A 20,705-nucleotide genomic window follows, 5' to 3' on the forward strand; every position below is an offset into this window, starting at 1 on the left:
ATCCGTGAGCGAGGTCTGTTTTTATGCAAAATGTTGAAGTCAAATTTACAGTAAACATACTTTTTATCGCTTTTTTGAAATGTTGGGTAAGTAATTTTACAGTCTAGTCATGCATGCATTGTTATACTGCATAGGCTACCACTACTGTATATCTCTACATCAGCGTCATCAAGACAAATGTCTACACATGCTGATTGTAACTTCCTAATGATAGTGACCTTCTCATGTGGCGAGACAGTGGAGGGAATCTGCGCCTGCTCATTCTCAGTCAGCCAGTTCCGCCGAGCGAGCTCTTCCCACTCCGCCTGCATCTTGTCCCAGAACTCAGTATCTGACTACAGACGTCAGAGAGAGAGTGGGACACAGTGGGATGGAGGAGGATGAATAGATTGGAGGAGGGGGAGAAGGAGAGGAGGGCGAGAGGAGGGAATAAGTGATTAGTGCACAGCAGAACAACAGCTCTTATAATGTTCCTTCACACTACAGTTGGAGATATCACGTCTGTCCAGCTCAGTGGCTGGCTGTAATGTATGGACTCCACACTTTTGATGACTCACAACATTTGCAAGTGTCAGCAGATCTTAAAGGAATAATCAGCCATTCAAATGCAAACAAATGTATGGCGCCACCATGAAAAATCAATACAAAAGATAGGAACCTGCTACCACTTTGAAATTGATTGGCAGGTCTTTTTAAAATGCAAGTTAATACTAGAAAGCAACTAAATTTGAAGTAGTAACGTTTTCTGGTGCTGTTAAATGAGTTAATATCAGTAGTTTATGTAAGTATAGCCAGAGAACAATTTGATTTTCAAATATGCACAGTGCACAAATGCTTATATCTCGTCTGTAGAACAAAAATATTTAATCATGTATGTGAATAGACTTTACATTTGTGAAGTCAAGAGTGTCGTATTGTGGCTTTCAGGTCTCTATTAGCTTGACATTTTAACTGTTATTTGCCGGCATTTCAATTAACTGACCGAATCCTTGAAGATTATCTCAGACGGATAATCAGTTAATTATGCAAATCCACTGCCTGGAAAAGCTTCTCATTTTTTATCTGACAGGAACCCAAAGCCTGTACAGTGATAGGGTGTGATTAGATAAAACCTTATACTAGTCATTTATTTAATTTCTTCAAACAAAAAGTATGGTTTTGAGTGTATCTCCATCCAAATACTTTGGTGTACAACTTTTATTTTCTTTGCCTGCAGCTAACTGCTCTAATCACAATAAATGTTTTTTGGATGATGAGTTTGCCTCATTTTATAACTTAAGAACATTGAAGAAATTGTTCGTTTGTATTTTGTCTTTAACCCACTGTTCGATTAGCCCTAAGTGAGGATTGTGTGTGCCGTTTGTAAAACTAATCAGGTTAGGCAGAGACGGAAACAGACGAGCAGTTTGGAAATATGCAGTGAAAAGGCGAGGCAGAAGTGAAAAGCAGCTTGAGTAAATATAAATATGATTCAGAGATACAGTTTTCCTCTTGAGTTTGATTGTTTATTGTGATAGCACAGGGTAAGTGCTGTGGAAAAACTTGTAACTCTAATTTTCATATTTCAAGTTGAACTGAAGGTAAAATTGTATCTATGTATGTATAGATTCAACATTTGTGAATACTATGATGAAATGCCAAATTTTTTGTTATATTTGGACTCATTTACCCTCGTTTTAGGAGACTTGAAATAGTTTTAAAAATACATTGAAATCAAAATGAATACATTAATATCTACTTATAAAATGCCAAATTTTGACATATTGAATATTTCAGAATTCCTACATTGGGATTTACTTGATTGACGGGACATTCTGTTGACAACTGTTTACCTTCTACCCCACTGATGATGCAACATAAAATGTACTCTCAAAGTTTTGCCAATGACACCCTGCTTAACCTCTCACTCAAACTAAGTGAATATATCAGTATGCCTCTTTGCATATTTTTCAAAAAGTGTTAACTAGAGGTTGACCAATTAATCAGAGTGGCTGATTCATCGCCGATAGGACGACAAAACTTTATCGGAATCAGTGGAACTCGCTGCCTTCACAATTCACGAGGGGATGTACATTGCCGTTTTGCATGAAGGCCCCATTCAGGCAGTAATGTCACTGTGTACCTGAGATAATTTATATTTAAATGAAAGTTAACTTCTTTGGCCAGTCATAAGTGCAAGCCTAACATAACTAGGGGCCAGTGGCCATATCTAATCAAAAGTTTTTCAATTTAGACTACATCAGAGATAATTTTTTCAGAAAACAATTCTCCACTCCATGAAAAAAACATCTACGCATCATTCTAGTGATAGGGTTAGAAAATGTGAACTAAACCTTTGTGGTTCTTTGTCAGCTCTTTGTCCATGATACAAGACAGGCAGACATTGGAAAAGAAACTATTCAGCTGTTACTTTATTTACCAATTTGGTGTTCTCTCTTCCAAATAATCCAGCCACCTGACTATCCATTCATGAAATGAAATCACACACTGTAGGATCTTCCTTACCCCGGGAATATGCACGGACATTAATGGTTTATCGGTGTGGTATTTAACAGTGTAAAGGGATGTGCAACATAAGTAATATTTTTCCCTCCTGTTTTTCCATCTCAGGAGCACTGCTAAAATTAGATCCATCATGAGTTTTAGTGAAACACAAAGGATCATATGTGGCTTTATCTTTTCTCACTTTGCATAGTGCAACGCTCTGTTTAACTGCCTGAACCAAGAAGAGTTGAAACAGCTTCAGTGTGTTCAAAAAGCTGCAACAAGAGATTAAACACTAAATTATGAAACGGGATCACACAGCATCTGTCCTGTTGTAGCATATCTGAAATGGTTATCTATTTATTTTAGAGTTGATTTAAAGCTCCATGTGGTGGCTTTTTCACAATAAATTATGAACTTGTTTTTAAATGTATAATTTAGTGTTTTAGTTGATGTAATTAAAACCTTTCATACTCTGATATGTGGTGCAATGGATAACAAAGTCGGTCGCTCGATGGGTTCAACACTTATGTCCAGACTGAAATATCTCAACAGCTATTGGATGGATTTCAATGAAATTTTGTTCAGACATTCGTGGTCCCCAGAGGATGAATCTTAATGACTTTAGTGATCCCCTGAACTTTCCTCTAGTGCCACGAGCAGGTCAGTTTTCACTTTTCCTGTGAAATATCTCGCCATCTACTGAATGGATTGCCGTGAAATTTTGCAGAGACATATGTTTCCATCGCGATGAACTTTGAACACTTGGGTGATCTCCTGATTTTTCATCTAGCACCACCATCAGGTCAAAATCTTGTCTTTAGTGCTAATTACCAAATGATAGCTTGCTAACACACTACACTAACATGGGGAAGAATGTAAACATTAACATTAACAATAATATTGTACCTTTTTAATGTCAGCATGTTAGCATGCTCATGTCTACGTACAACCTCACGCAGCTGCTAGCATGGCTGTAGGCTTTTAGTCTTGTTTGTTTTATAATGAACAAAAACTATTAAAAACAGTGCTGTTGACGCTCTGCATGTGTTTCAGTCAGCCATGATTTTCAACCACCAGACAGCAGATTCTTGTTTCTTGTCTAATTATGTAAAGCAGTTAGAAATTTTACAGGGAGCTGCTTTTTTTTTTTTTTTTATCACTTAAAGCTTTTTTCCACAGAGATTTCACTTATTTACTAATTTATTTCACTATAAAGTACTACAAAAAATGTTTTATTATTTTATTATTTCTGTTATATACATATGCTGCAGTACATTTCTGTAATAATTCAGAGTGGAATATTTTCCAGGTTATCTTGGGATGGAGTTTGAAGTTTTGCATTCACAGCCGCATGACGTGATTAAAGATACAGCTTCTTTTTCTGTCCTCTCCATTTCTGCCTATTGTGATAAAATAGGCAGAAACATACACAGTTCTTCCTGAGCAGCGCCTTTGCTCCTAGCGTACAGCATTGTCACTACACATGTAATTAACATCGTGCAAGTTTTTATTGTACAACTCATATCCATCCAGTTGCCTAGGTGGAGTTGTTTTCCAGCTGAGTCCATGATTCTTGACTGTCTTCCTGTTGCACACAGAGCAAACTGGAAAGAATAATGCCAAACGGAGCAGAACAGCCTCCTGTGACCTCGAGTCCTCTATAGCCAAAAAATTCATCAGCACATGACAGTACTGTGTACAATAAGTGTCTGTGGGTGTGGGTGTGTGTGTGTGTGTGTGTGTGTGTAGTGACACTGTAGAGGGGAATAGGATCATTAAGATCTACTGTAAGATTGTGTGTGTTTGTGTCAAAGGTCTTCTCATCTTCACATTTTAGAGGCTTGTGATTGACATGGAGGACATAGTGTGGCGCCTGATGGTGAGAGATGGCAAGTAATTGCAGGCTGCTGCCTCTCACACAAATTGCCTGAAGGTAAGTTTTCACTGTTGGCTCTGTCAGGAAGTGCAGAAATAATGTGGTGGAGGACGAATTTGGAATTTAGAGTGAGTTTTTACATATGGAAAGTTCTCTGCTGGGGCCCCATTAGAAGTTCATTTTGTACTTATTTATTTAGATATATATTTGATACAAGTAGTTTAAGGCAAATAATTTAATTAATTATTTTTGTTCAATGATATAAGGGATACAAAGGGGTTTCTGGATTTGGATGGTTGTTTGAAAAAGAAACCTTCAAATTGGCAGTACATTTAATGAATGCATGCATGCTTCTCTAGATGAAACTAATTTTAAAACCGCTCTATATACTGTTAGAGAGTCTAATCTGTAACATAATTTTCAAGATGCTTTTGTTTTATAATATGTAGATTAACTACAAAAGCAGCTGAATAAATGTAGAGGAGTACAATATTTCCCTTTTGAGATGAAGTGGAAATATAAAGTAATATAAAATGGAAATTTCCAAGTAAAGTACAACTACCTTGTACTTACTCTAAGTACAGGCATTGAGTAAATGTACATAGTTAATTTCTACCACTGTTTATTTATAATGGATGAATGTGGCAAAAACTGTCATGTAAAGTTGTGAGACTGGCAGTTCATTTCCAGCTGTTAGCCCTAAAGTCACTGCACAGTTGAGCGCCGTTTCTAGCTGCTTGTGGTCTTCATCTTTATGCTCAGGTGTTTGGTTCTAATGCTACAGCCATTGTGTTCGTTTACATAACATACCCTACATTTTTTTTTCATCATTTCTCATTATTTCTCATCCTGCTGTGAGCCTGTATTTGCACTGTGACCTATTCCATCATCTCGTTATTTGCGTCTCACAGACAGTCAATTGTTTGTGCTGTGAAATCCCATCTGCTGTGTAACATAGCCAGCCCTATGTTGCACCACGGGTGACAATAAATTACTCGCACAATTACAATGGAGTAAATGTACGACGGGTTTTTTAATTCAGAGAAATTTAGTCATATTTCTTTATAAAGCTGTGAAGGGCGTTTTTCAACTCTGGCATTGGCAGTTTAATTATGTGGAACAAGGCAAAGATACGAGGAAATTTGTACCCTGTGTATCACTGGAGCAAACTCGTAGCTGTTACTCTAATTTCAGCAGCTCTTATGAAGTTTTATGTGAAATGGATTGAATCCACAGTGCTTCCTGCCGCCAAACATATCATCACTTCTTGGAAATGAAATGGGGGTTGGAAGTGAGGTGGGGTTTCATTCATTACTTCATGAATACATTATTGACAACATGGATAATCATGACAACACCTACAGAGGTTACACATATGGATGTTGTTGTCACCCACTTTAGAAAAGGTATATTTATAATTAGCCTCTATAATCCAATTAGTGTTTCTTATTTAGCTGAACTGAGGTAATTTATATACAGTGAAATTAAATGTACTATGCAGGAAGGTAATTTGTAGAACTTGATAATTCATGCTAGGTCAGCTCAAACACGGAAACCGATGCTCCTATAAAAAAAAAAAAAAAAAAAAAGGTGCAATGTGTTTGCCGTAGTCTGGATTTAACAGCAATTGCCAAATCAGTTGTCAAAAACAGTATTACTCTATTCAGAGTCCCTAAAGCTAATATCATAGTATCATGACATGAAGAATTAATGATAACAGCAATCAGAAGATCTGTTTGCTGTCACCCATAAGAATGCAACATATTCAGTTGTTCCCAGGCAAACAATATTTAAACTGCAACATGAAGCTTTATCCTGTGTTTTCTCTTTTCTGTATATAGCACAAATACAGATCAAAATCATATCTAGATCTATACAAATCTGCCAGTCAAAGGATTTCCTGTTATGAAAATTTAAAGACCATTTTGCACATGAATAAAGGTATAAAGGGAAATGTAGGTCTCTAAGCTTTGAAGTTTTTGGCAACCATTAAACAGGCTATTTCAGGCATGTAAAGTGACATATTTTTTATGATCCGCTTACTCTGAAATTAACATTGTTAATATCCTGTAAATGAACGCAGCTCCCCTTTGTTGAACTGGTAAATTTTTAGGGATATTTGAATTGGCGTTAATTTATTGCGTTAGCAACATATCTAACTCCCGTAGTGTCAGTTAAGCTGCAAGAATCAGATATTGTAGGAAGAAAAATATTGTTGACAGTAATAAAATTGAACATACAGTATGTTAAATTTTTGATGTTTTGTTTAAATTTTCTTAGGAAAAATTGACGATAAATTTACAGGTCGATTTTACCTTTTTAAATACTGAGTGTGTGGGCTATATGAGTGATAATGTGTTCAGCATAAATACCGGATCCTAAACCTCTTTATATGTGTGAGTGCCTCTCAAATGGACTCTAACCTTATCTGTTTATGAGTTGTGTTGACTTGAGTCGCAGCCTTTGTAGGAAACCAAGCACATGAATAGGGGTTACTTATCCACTTTGCCCAGGGGGCTTACATCACAAAAAGTCTCATTATTTACCAGTGACACAGAGCAGCCTCCAAAAAAAAAAAGCTCTCCTCATCTCCAGAGCACGGCTGGCCTGGCCTTTTAATGTTAATGAGCCACCCACTAGTCTGCTCCGTAAGCCAAGTCCTTGGTCAGCGAGACAAAAATAGGAAGCTGGAGTCCCGATAATGTCACTCAGGGAAGAATAAAATACATTTCATTGGACAAAGTGCGATGAATGCATTTTGGCGGACAATGCGATTACCAAACACATTCAGCTACTGTGGCCAGGACAGTATTTGTACTCTTGTGCGGTGATAACCCCAACATTTGAATTGGACTGTGCATTAGTGACACGTGTATAATGTTCTGACATGTGTTTTGTTAAATTAATGGAGCTTTCATATATTCTTATCAGCATTCACCTGCAGCAAACCTTTCTCCTACATATTATATTTGTAATTACTTTTATTTCCAAATTGCTTTGCCAAATAAGTTTTGACGGAAATGTAATTGCTGGATTATGATTACTGCTAACTTTGTTCTGTCTGTTCTTGTATAAAGGGCAGGATGTTAACACCTGAGACCGGGGTTGGCACCTTTTGTCTCATCATTTAGCTGTTTGGCCCGCAACTTTACTGTTTTGGCCCATTGCTCACATAGCATTGTTTTTGGCTGCATTAGGCAGCAGTTTTTGCAAAAAAGCTTTAAAAACCCACTGCACACTACCTACAAAGCACTAGCAGCAGACAGACACAGTTAGTGACCAGCTGCTGAACTTAGTGGAGCATTTAGCAGCCAAAGAGCCAGTTACTTTCCACAGGAGTTGGTTGAAACCAAAAACACAGTTAAGAGATGAATGTTGTACATTTGCCAGGTGGCTAGAAACACGACTCCAAATGAATGATAATGTTGCTCCGAAAAACAAAACACAAAAAATTATATATCAGGCAGCATTATGTTAGATTTGTTGTTGCAAGTTAGTAGTATATAAACCTAATTTTGTGTTGCCTGCAGGGTTCTTGTTGGGGTCCTTGTGCACCCTTATTCACATGCTGAAACTTTGCAGCTCCACAGGAAAAGTTTGCTGTTGAGTGTTCTGCTCGAGGGGTACACTGATGGAAGTTGTTGAGGGAGGTGAAAGCATTTACATTGCCCATCCGCATTTTCCCAGCAGATGTGTGGATTAAAACTGCTGACCTTTTCATCAGAAGCCTGCACCTCTAACTTGTTTAGGCAACTGCCCTGCCTCTGCAATATCTCACTTAACCAAGACCACCTCAGACAAGTATTCTGCAAGAGAAAAGTAAACCTGTCCTGCTGCTGTTTTAATCAAACAAGAAGCCGCAAAGTCATCTTCTTCCTGTGTTTATCACCACTGTGGGGGTGTTTTCTCATGCCCCACAGACAAAACACTGTTCCCTGAAGTCACAATTTACCCTGCAGCTGTTCCAGTGGTTCTCTATTTAATAAAGGTATTACACTGTCATCAGCTCAGAGTAATTGATGGTGTCCTCATATGACATGGCCAGTCACTTTCCTACTCAGAAAATATCTCTTTTTGAGGCTCTTTTTAAATGACTTAAAAGCTGAGCTCCTTCTCTTGGGCCAGAGCCATTTTATGCCAAGGATTTTTATGTTTAAAAGCATAAAAGCTACAGTTTCTCATCAGAGCCAGCTTTGTAAAATGGATGATATTTGGCAACCTAATTTTCTTGCTCCCTCTGTGGGTCCTATTTTTTTAACATTTGGCTGCCTCATCTAATTGAATGAATCAGCAGAAAGGCGATGTGCTGATTTAATGTTCTCTCTGCCATCTGAGCAGTCTCCACTTTCACGTCTTTATAAGTATGAAAGAGCACGCATATGCACAGCTACTTAAATGGAAATGATCTGGTTGTGGGCTTTGGTATTGACAGTTGAAGTCAAAATGGCTGACCACTTGCATCAGAGCTCCTTTAGAGCAGAGGCCAGCACTAATGCCTCTCGATCCAAGCTGCAAGATACTGTTACCAATCGATGCTCCACACTCAGACGTTTGTCCAGGAGCATCTCAGAATCTTGTCACTTACTTGCCCTCCAACTAACGCGTGTATTCAAACTGTAGAGTTTTTTGGGAGGATACAGCTTATGGCTTATACAAGATGTGACATCATTGCTAAGCTTGGGAGGGGATCCCCAAGTGGGTCGATCCACTCCTCTTCAGCTGCTCCCCTCACTTTCTCAGCATCTTTCTGTCCCTGCTCTATTATTTATTGACCATTACACAAAGCTCAGTGTGAAACAGTCTACTGTCGACCCCAGTTAAGCTGAAGTAACTCAGTAGTGCAGGGTTCACTCCCATTTCCTGGGAAGGGACATGTCCGATGAATAGTAGAGTGGTTTTACTGGAAGTAAAAAAACAAAACTTTCCTAGCTATGTATGTTATCTAAACTCAAGTCCAGTACAGAAACTCCGCTTTTCAGTCATTCTGCTAACTGCTGTTCAGCCAACGTGATATAACTTTTCAAAAATATCTACAGCTGAGTGAAAGCCTCTGAATGTGTCCAAGCCTATTGCAAAAGGGAGACAGAGAGAAAAAAAACTCACCAAAGTTTGGATGGAAATTCTCATTTTATCCCATCCATCTAATCAGTGGATCAAATTGTAATGTAATGTACAGTGACGTTGAAGAGTGAAAGGTGAGGAAAGTGCTTTGAGCTTCAAACACAAGATTATTCTTCTGCAGAGATGTAGGAGGTTTTCAAGTAAATTTCCCTGTTGTCATTGTGGCAAATATTATCACCAGCCTGATGGAACGTCTGTCATACTTGACAGCTCAACTCATGCAGTGCATCGATACAGAGTCCTATGATGAATGAACCCATATGTAATTAATGTAACTTTGTTATCCCGTGAGATATCTGATATGTCTGGCCGTAAAATCACCGACCTATTTACTGTCCTGTTGTTAACCAGCTGAGAGTCGTGAATATTTTTCTGGGTTAAACACCCCATGAACTTGAGTGTGTGACTTTAGCATAGACTGTTAAACTGTCAGCTAGCACCACAGGAGCGAATACATTGAGGGAAGTATAATAGTGATACTTTCACAGAGAGATAAAATGGGCTGAAGGAGTCAAATGGAAATCAGGTCAACAGAGCCTCAGGTAGATATTTAAATTGCAGGGGCGATTATGAGGCTACGTGGGCAATGATGGTGGAAATGTGATATTGAAGAAAGTTTTCTTGGCTTAAAGTTCAGAGACTTGTCACTTTATTGCATCTATTTATTTAAATATTTCTACAAGCTTTTTAAAAAAATCTGTTTCTCATAAAGTGGGGGAAAGTGGTGGAGTTGGAGATACACCAGTTTCTATTCATGAAAATATGACTTTTACTAGATAAGATGATGCAAAATAAATGCTATATCATCAATTTCTTTTTATGAATATTTCATGATCAATATATAGAATTCTCATTTTGCTAGACCTAGGTGGTCAAAGGTCAGAGTAAGCTATAGAATACTTTTTGGGATTCCGTATCTTCTATTTTTGCCATTTGCTTCTTATTTCTTATTACTATTATATTTTTTTGGTTGTATTGGACAGACGCAGGAATAGGGCCACCTAAAGCCACGACCTCTGGTGGCCAAGTAAAGTGGGACCAGTATTTTACTTCTACGTTTACTTTCTCTAACTCCTGAGCTTATACCCTTATTGTGGGCTATTGGAGACTCACGGGTTGCTTTTCTTCACCTTTATTTAAACTCCAGCTGGCTTGTGTATCCAAATGCCTCACAGTATGCTTTCATGTGCTGTGTTTTACAACAAAAGTTTTAATTTTGTATCTCTGCGCCATCAGCTCTGTCGGCTAGGATAACATTGTACTCATCCAAAGTCATTCCTGAGGTTGACCTGCTTTAGTTGTGTGCAGTCACGGGTTTCCTCTGCATAGAGGGATTATTAGAAACATTACAGGCGTGCTCATTTACAGTTTTACCTTCATTTAAAGAGAGAGTTAATCTGACGAAACTGTCAGCTTGTGTACAGACTGTCTAGTTGCTTTATTAGTCAGATCGGTGCCCTTGTGGACCTCTTTTTGGCTGCAGTACAAGTTCTCAATACTTTTGTGTCTACAATGTTATCACAACCAATAGAACCAGTGACCCAAGCTACAAAAATAAAACCTAGGCTGTAATAAACTGGAGTTTTGCTTTGATAAAGAGGCTTGGATCCTATTCATTTGTTGTAAGCAGTCTCTCTAACTTGATACTTCCCTAAAAAAAATCCATGAAATCCTGACAAGGACAGTGCACTGATGAGAAAAAGCTCCACTGTTTAATATTAAAACAACATCTTGGTCTTACTGTTAGGTCTTATTAAAAGTCGGCGGTGAAGACAGCTCTTCGTTGACTGGCGAGGTGCACGAAGCAGCGCACTGCTTACCTCAACAGCAGCCTTGGCTCGTTCAAACTCTTCCTCCAGGGACTGATGTCTGGACAGGAGGGCGCTGCCCCACCGCTGCTCCTTTGTTAGACGAGCCTGTCACACACGCAAGCACGCACGCATGCACGCACACACACACACACACACACACACACACACACACACACACACACACACACACACACACACACACTTCATAATATATACATTTATGCACAAACAGAATCCATTAAACTTACACAGACTCACGGAGTACCTCACAAACACCCACGCGCACACACACACCCACGTAGCACGACACATCACACATACATAACATACATACGCGAACAGCCAGAGGGAGAGACAAGCAGGGAGAGTGTGCAGGGTCAGCCGTCTCTGCTTTCTCCCTGCCTCGACAAAGCCTCTGACATGCTTAGGAAGGCCAGCAGAATCACTATTGTCAGCATCTTACCCGTATCGTAACAAGCCCCCCACGTGAAGCCTTGCTCTGCTGCGAAAATGAAAATTTACCAATTATATGCACGTGGTTTTGCATTATCAGAATGCGGTGTGGCTTACATGATTCCACATTACACCCACACATTTAACTGCTTGGGGTAAATGACTTTGAGATACCCTTTCATTCTCACATGAGATTTGGCTCATGGCACTAGATTTATTGTAGATAACAATGACCATGTATCCCAGGGTTAGCAAATCCATTATAGAGGCTGAGGAATCGACTGCTCCGTGTGTGGAGTTAGTAGCTTCCCCCAGTATGGCATCTTGGCAGTCAGGCCAGCCAGTATATGTGACAATTCCCATCTCTTTTCTATCTATTTAATCTCAGTATTAATTGACTCAAAAAAAAATTGCCATGTATTTTTTGTAGATAACCACAGTTTTATTTACGAGAACAAAATGCATGTGGTGTTACAAGAAAATTTCTGTTTACAATGCTATGCTGCGTGTAGTAAGGTTGTTAAAGGAAAAATCCACCCAAAAACATGACACTATTTACAAAACACGTATTGACAATTTTGTTGCTTTCCGCTCTTTCTGGATTTATTTATTTTAATTGCCCCTAAAACCTTGCAAGATTTGGAACAAGAGATTTCCAGTCCAGCTATAGTTTAATACCAGAAAAATTTTCAACTACCTACAGGAAAATATCTACAGTTAATGTCAGGCTCTGATGCCAGTTTTTCAGAAACAAACAGGGCTTCTTTCCAGACTCAGAACTTTTCACTTTCACTACAATACAGGAAGAAATTTAATATAGGTCAGACAGCAACATCAGTTTCTCTGCCAAAATAAGACTCAATAGGCCAGAATGCTATGCAGTTGATGATTTGTGTAGCTAGAAGACATGGAAATAAAGATACAGAATTGTTCTTGTATTGCAGTGTAGAGGCAGTTAGTCCTAAGATGAGATAAAATGTACGATCAGACTGTTATTTTGCTCTTTGATAAACCTGTTTGGTTGCTTATTATACCCACTTGTTCATATTTCAGACAGTATGTTTTCACTTTTAATATCACAAAATGTTTTTTTTCCAAACGCAACCCTATCTTAGGTAAGCTATGATTGGCTGTTAAGAGGATGGCTTTTGTGAATGGTCAATTGGATATAATTTTAAAAAAAAAGTAGTCATACAGTTCCATTTCCACCAGTTCTACTCACTAATAAAGACCATGAGATGCAGTTGAAAGCTCAGAACAAGCTAGAGTAATAAGTGGACCCTGAAATGAGACTACTTTGCCATGTCCCATATTGATAAGGAGGTCAAGAATGAACTTCACTGCTCAGGTAATAATTGACATTTGTTTGACTGTATTGGGAATTTTACGCTCTTAATGTCTAACACTGTGCAATAATCTGAGGGTGGATTTTTTCTTAAAGCTTAAATTTTTGAGCCATTTACTTGTTTTGGCTCTGTGTATATAATTCTCATGCAACACTTCTCTGCTTTTCATGCATTTTCTGTTTGTGTGACTGGGGTACCTGCCAAGTAGGAAACTAAAACCACCTTTTACAGTATCTCTGTTAGCGTGCTACTATGTGACTCCTGAGTGAAACACATTTACTGTGTTTGTTTGCCAATAACGTCCCTCCATCTCGGACAGCTATCTTTAATCCTAAATCTATTATTTATCAGAGCACTGAAAAGGTGATGTATGCTTAGCTGGCTTGGTGAGATCAACACTAATGGGCTCAGAGTAAGGCTGCTGAATAATTCATAGGCTATTAATCTAATAATGATGTCTGGAAACAAGACCCCTTATGCAGACCTACACATACACATCAACTCAGGAGGAAAGCGCTTGACATTTGGACCTCGTAGCACCACAAATAAACCATTTCAAGGCTAACAGTATATCTGTATTTCCTCAAAGTTGCTTTTTTGGCTTCAATACAATCACCTCTTTTTGGTCTTTTAAGTCAAATTTTGAGATGATGTGATGCTGTTATCCCGGTACAAATGCATAAGTCTTTCAGTATTATATGAAAGGATGCATAGGGAGGCTTACATGTCTTCCACTAATATACTGCCTGTTGAGCTGAAATGGAAGAAATGTAGGTGTTAGGACAAAACGATGGGTAAACAATCACAAAACATGGTCAGGGTTTTCCCTATCATTGTAAGACTTAGGTGCAGGGCCTAAGTGTTTTTGTGCAGCGCCTAAGCCGAATGTGGAGAGTTCTCCAACGCCCTGAAAGGATACCGTGTTGGCCTGAATATAAAAAGTGGATGTTATCTTCAGTACGAGACAAGTAGGTGTTTATTGATTACATCAGATATTTTTTTGAATGGAGAGAGTAAATTTAACAAGAGTGTTGCATTGTGGGTGTTTGTATCCTTAAGATTGCTAGGCTAGCAAGTGTTTTCACTTCCATCTATAGTGAATATTTTAGGTTAGTCAGCTCTAAAAGTGTTTAACCCGCAGGAGGTTACAAATAAAATTGAGTTGATAGCATGCCCTGTCGTCTTTACAACAGCAATAAACAAAGGACAAAATCTGTCAAATAGCCAAAAATTACACCTGTCACAAATGAAGAGCTCAAAAAACAGTCTGGAAAATGCTAACTGTTAGAGAAAATGATTCTGAGAGAGGAATCGATTCGCTACGGACAGCTGGTTAGTGACTACACCCACTGAAAAAATGACCTGCCCACAGATGTCCGACTGAACAGAAATTTTGGTAGGTTGCCGAGCGCTATTACATTGTCAGATGGCTATGGGAGGATGAGTAAATTGCAGTTCAAATCCACGCATTTATAAGCCTAGTTTTACCAATGTGCGCCTAAGCCCTCCAGAAACCTAGGGAAAACCCTGAGGGTGTCTTATTTGATACAAACTTTAATATTAAAGCTACATTATCATGCTTTACCGTGAGATTTCTAAATACACGTTAAATTAATCATTTCATGAAATTATTATGAAACCTTAACCATCAACATGTTTGAGATGTGTGAAGCTTTCTCACTTCGAAAGGATGTTGATTTCAAGTGCAGACAGTGCATACAATAATGATGATTACTGCCTGCTCTTTTCATACTGAGCACTTACTTGAGATGCTAGGACAGACTCTGGCTCGACTTTGGTATTTGCTTCCAAGGAGTTCTTATTCAATGGCTCTAATTGGGTTTTACAGTCAATGGACCTAAAGGAAAAGACAGAAAGGTGGGATAACTGATACAGACGCACTGCACTCAACTTGATACCAATAGAATGCTACAGATGCATTTCACATTGACTGTACAAGAGTTAATATTTTTCTTCTTTGATATCACTGCCAACAGGCAGATTGGGCAATTTTGTACACCTGTAAACATTTTTTTCAAGAGTGCTTTACTAACTTCTGGGGCCATTTCTGACCACAAATCCAGGGGCTTCCATAACAAACACCCTTATTGCATGGAAAGAATGTTGATATTAGATGATTCTGCAAAACCCATATTATATTCAGTTGCAACATTTTGTCAGCATTCAATGCAAATGCCTCGAAGTTTCGAAGCTTCCACTGTTAGCATGGTATTTGTGAAATGACCCCCAAATGTCGAGCGCCAGATATGGCAAAGGAAACTAGCATATCAAAACACTACGAGATTTGCAAATCATCTGAAAACTGTAAATAACAGCTTAGCTGCCTTGCAACTGCTAGAATTTTCATGGCCATTGCAATCATGGTTGAATTTACAAAGACATGCGTGCTAACAAAGTAAAGCATTAAAATCCAATTTTTGTCCTTGTCTCTTTCGTGGGTAATTTTTCCAATGAAGCTTCGAATTCCCAAAAATGGTATTCAGGACAAGCCTAAAACTATATTGTCAATGAACATTTTGCAGAAACGTAAGTATATTCTGCAACTTTGCAGATACATAAATTAAAGAGAAGGTTGTTCATATGGATAGTGTGCTGATTCAAAATCCCAATTTGCTGCTGATGCCTGGTGAGGATAATACCTACCACAGAAACTCAGTGGATGAATTTTTAGATGAACGCCGTCTCTCCAACATCCATTTTCTGTTGCCATTTCTCTCTGGGTTGGGGTTCAACTCTTCCCATTTATCCAGCGGTGAACCAATGGTAACTGGTGACAGTAATAAAATAACAACAAATCATAAAATAACAAAACATACTAAATTCAGAAGTGGCCATCAAAAACACCCTCTGCACTGATGTAAGGAATCACATCTCGAAATCAATCTAAAATTCAGCTATGAAATATCAGCTACCCTGGGAACAGTCTATTATCAGTTAATTTGCACAAATATGCTTTTAGCTTAGTTTTTAGCTTTTGAAGCAATAACACTAATTTAAAAGTAACTAGTTACGTTTTCCATTAGTTGATAAACAAACCTTTTAACACTGTTTTTCAGTCATTACTGTAATCTTTCTAACAGGAAAAACAGTGTGCTAAAAACAGGTAGACAATTAGTGCTGTGGGTGGCAAAGAAAAAAAACATCTGCCCACAGTTCTAAAGGGGCAAGAAGTTTTGTTTGGAAATGATGCAGGGTTATCATCAATCTCACTGCCATGAATTATTCACCACACTGTAGTTTGACTCTCTCTGCATAATTAGTTCTCATTTAAGACTTCAACCTTTTCAACTGGCAAATATGAAAGTAATTTGGCCGTTTCCTGTTAATGTAAGATGATGCCTTTCATTACAGTAAATAGGCCAAGGTAGGATCAAGCCAATCTCAAACAAGTGCGAGGCTAGTTCCACGTGGTGTGATTGGAGTCTCAGTTGTAGGTGGTTGGAAGACATATAGTTTTTGAGAAACTTGGAGAGGTGGTTGATAGCGAGATAAAGCAGGGCAGAGTATTTCGAAGTTCAGATTTTATAGAAGCATATGATTTCCTTCGTAAATAACATTACAGAATAGATCACTATCTTTCTTGTAGTTTAAAACACCTTATATTACAAACATACTGTACCTTAAGTTACCACTTAATGGATTGCTCTGCACATTTGCATTGTCTGGTAAGCTGTAGCCAGGGCCGTAGCCACCGTAGATGTTATTGAGGTTATATTATACAGTTTAAAGCCTACTGATATTATTAGGCTGATTCCAGTTTTTTTCCCCACCAGGATGCAGAATTTCTCACCTCACATTTATTCAGGGAGGGCTTTAAAACAGCAGTTACATCCTCATGTTGGGGAAAAAGATATTAATCAAACAAACAAAAAAAACAACAACAATGCTTCATGCTACTAATAATGTCCTGAAAGTTTCCTGAAAAGAGCTCTGTAATGTGGCAGTAATTAAAGGGAAAAAATAAAGTTTATAAGCAGTTGTTGTTTTCAGATGAATTTTCTTTACTGCTCCATTAAATGAATCCTCATGACTTTGACTCATGACCCCCTGCCCTACAGCCCTGGCCATATCTGTTTCCTTGAATCAAAATTTTAAGTGCATAGCAAATAACTGAGTTACCAGTGTCTGAAACTTGAAGTTTTTTACACATTTATTGCACTTTGGGAGCTCAATGATTTTTCTGGTTTTGACAGTAGATTACTAAAACTTTGCAGTCCTCCTCTACCTGAGTCTAGTGATGCTCTCTCTGGGGTTCTCATGCTTGGTCCTGTCTGTTCAACTTCCACCTGGATCAGCTCCGTCTCATCCGTTTTCTTCCTGTGTGGGTTGTTCTTCTGGCTGTCACTCCGGGACGTCAGGGGGCTCTTCCTTTCCTTACTGTTCCTCCTCTCACCAGGTTCACTGAGATCTAGCAAGTCCAATGTTGAAGACAGAACTGGGAGGGAGATAACATTAGGTTAGCATCCCTCTTTTCATAAATGTAGATATAGTTTGTCAAATATTTCTGAGCATATATATATATGTATATATATATATATAATATTTATTTTTGTTTTTTGGCAACTTGATGCTAATCTGAGAGAGAACACTCAACAGGCTTACATCTGCTACATGCATTAGGGCATTCATTTCCAGATACAGTGTAGATTGCATCAGCATTATTTCAGTGTTAATTAACTTCATCTGGTATATTTAATTTGCTTAGAGAAGATTAACTGCCAATTAAAGTCTGAAGCAGGGAAAGCAGACCTCAGTTGATGTCTTGTTTACAGGATACAGTAGATACTTTCTTAAATATTGTAGTCAAAAATTGGCTAAATGAATGGTACACAACAGTTTGATTATTGAAACAGAATTTTTTAGAGTTTATGAATAATTACTGAGTAAATTCACTGAGTAAAACAGGATCCCTGTAGTGTCCTTTCATACTAGTAAAACCCTGTTTCACTCTATTCCTCTGTGGCCCTAAAGAGTTGCAGTATTTTGTGATTTTTAAAATTGCTCAATTTTTAAATCATCGCCATCAGAGTCATTTTTGTTCTTAAATCCCTTCAGTTCATATTTAATTTTGAGGTCATTATTAGATTGTTCACTTTACAAACTCGTCTTTCAGATTTCTTCAAGCATGTATCAAATTTCAGGAATTTTCCTTTGTCTGTACTCCATGAAGCTTTGATTTTGGTCTACACGTTTTCTGATGAGCCAACTTGAGCTGTCAAGGCAACTTAAGCTGTCATGGTATTGCCCCCTGGGTGGACATCTAAAAAAGTTGCTGCTGCTCTTTTCACAGAATCTAAATATACTTCAGGCCACTGCACAGTCTGATGAGGATAAGACAGCCCCTTGAGGAGCTCCAGTTTGGTCAATTAAGTAATTCAGTCTCAGGTTGGTAGACCGGCAAAGGACAGAACCTTCTGTCAAGGGACTCAACTTTTGTCTGTGCTGTCATCCGGCTTCATGGCTAAAGAGTTTGTTAAAATTTTAGTGAAATAGTTAGATTTCATTAAAAAGAAAATTGAATGGTGTAATTTGAGTAATTTTAACACCTCCAGTAATAACAAATTCTTAGCTTTCTAAGTTTCTTTTTCAGAATGCTTTTGCATCTATTAGATTTCTTTAACTGTAAATCCTACTGCTTTTTCTTTCTTTTCAGAGCTGATTTTTCTCTTCCCTGTTCTTTCACATCTTGTTTATTGAATATTTTCTATGTTCATAGTTTGATTTGTTGTGATTTGATTCCAGCATTATGCTCTGCTGCTGGCTTTGTGTCGCCAGTGTTTCCTGTTATTTTCAGGCTGCATCTTTAGTTATTTTCTGTTTTTAAAATAAATAAATAAAAATAAATAAATAATATATTTAAAGTGCTGCATGAGTAGTGATACTCATATTAATGTGACAACTGCAATAAATACATACCAGGACAAATAAAACAAAAGCAAATGAGTGATATGCACCCAAAGGTTCCTAATTTTGTTTTTCCTCTTAAAATCATTGTAATGGAAAATTTATGAAATTTTTTAAAAAAAATGCATATTTGCTGCTGGCTGTTGTTAATTTCTATAAGGTGAACATTATTATATCTCCTAAATCCATTATATGTGTAGCATCAATTTACATCGACAGTGTAATTTGCATGTTCTACACGAATGAGATCTGGCTGCTGAAATCGAGCTACTTTCTATGTTGACATGCAGTAATTTGGGACTTTCTATTGATCTTTGTCATTGACACCTGATTATTATTAACTTATGTCAGAGGAAAACTGTGAAACAAACATATTCGGTGGCAGTTGTTGCCGAAAAGTCAAGTTCAGGTAAAATAAAAGGTCTTAACCCCAGTAAAACAGCCTTTTTATGCATTTGATATTTGAGGAACCTACAGATTTTTCTCCCTCATTACTGAGAACCCTGACTTTGTCTTTTGTGCAATGTGAGCTCAAAACTACAGACACATGGCTGCATAATTGGCATGCTGCTGTTTCATAACAACCAACTGAGAGCATTTGTTGATTGAAATCCCTGCGTAATTAGAGAGTATGCTTGTCTCCCATGCCTTGTGCTCTTTAGATGACAAGTACAATTACAAATCAAGGGAGACACACTCGTGGAAAGTTGCCTGAAGAGTTTTCAGCATCAAAGAGAAATGCAAGCTGTTCATGAAAGGCAATTATGTCAAAACTGTTTTGGCACCCTTCAGTCCACTTGAAATCCTGAGAATGGCAAGACAATTGCAGAGTTTTCACATCAACTGGATATTTTAACTGGATGCTTGTATAATGCGTATTTATCAAATGGATGATGAGTTGTTGTCGGGTGGCCCCTCGACTGATAGTGAGCAAGTAAATGTGACCACTTATAAGTTTAATGGAGCTTTGAGCTTTTCAGCTTCACAACACAAATGGTGATTGATAGAAAAAATGGGATAGTGAGAGAGAGGGAATGACATACATACTAAGATAACCTTTGAGAGTAAGTAAGATGTAGTTAATGCTCAATTGGACATGTTTCCCTGTGATACCACATTTAGATTTACCATTCCGCATTTGACAAACAATACGTTTCAAGAGAGAAAAGAGTGATTACTGGTGATTACTGAAATCACAAGCAATCAGCTGTGAAGGGTTCGGAGTTGAGAACCGTGGCACCTTTACAGTATTCCTGTGACTATTGAACCAGCGTGTCAGAGCAAAGTGCTGACAAAAGAAAAAAAGATCTGAGCGTGGGTACAGAGGAGAGGGGATTTTATCTAGCAAGGAGGTTGTGATGAGAGCCTCTTCTTGTATTAATTTCAGCCTATAGCCGTAAATGACTAGTGATGGATATCCTAACTAGAGTGAGAAGGACCCCAGCACTGTTGAGGAATGCTGTCTCAGTGATGCATCGTGTCAACAGGGGCAACAAGCTGATGAGGATACTTTATAATTTCAGATTTGTTTCCATTTTCTTACTTAAATTGAAAATTTAAAAATATGTTTATTTCACTAGTGTTTCTAAACCCCAGATACCCATGAAACCAATCAGTAATTTATATTGGAGTTTTTCAAATTCCATCAATGGGCAAAAATACTCATCAACCTCAAAATCAGATGAT

The 20,705-nt window shown here is 38.0% G+C and overlaps 1 protein-coding gene across 1 annotated transcript in view; it reads right to left on the bottom strand.

Moving 5' to 3' along the window:
* pex5la (peroxisomal biogenesis factor 5-like a) overlaps positions 1–20,705 on the bottom strand; it is a 50,401-nt gene that overhangs the window by 14,922 nt on the left and 14,774 nt on the right. Inside the window, exons 3-8 of the mRNA XM_040128837.1 lie at positions 17,341–17,550; positions 15,759–15,882; positions 14,859–14,952; positions 13,819–13,848; positions 11,305–11,400; positions 219–335 (exon numbers count right to left, since the gene is read on the bottom strand). Of these exons, the coding sequence (XP_039984771.1) occupies positions 219–335; positions 11,305–11,400; positions 13,819–13,848; positions 14,859–14,952; positions 15,759–15,882; positions 17,341–17,550 (671 nt within the window). The remainder of the gene's footprint in view (positions 1–218; positions 336–11,304; positions 11,401–13,818; positions 13,849–14,858; positions 14,953–15,758; positions 15,883–17,340; positions 17,551–20,705) is intronic.

This window comes from Xiphias gladius, chromosome 6, assembly GCF_016859285.1.
Source record: "Xiphias gladius isolate SHS-SW01 ecotype Sanya breed wild chromosome 6, ASM1685928v1, whole genome shotgun sequence".
Classification (NCBI taxonomy): domain Eukaryota; kingdom Metazoa; phylum Chordata; class Actinopteri; order Istiophoriformes; family Xiphiidae; genus Xiphias; species Xiphias gladius.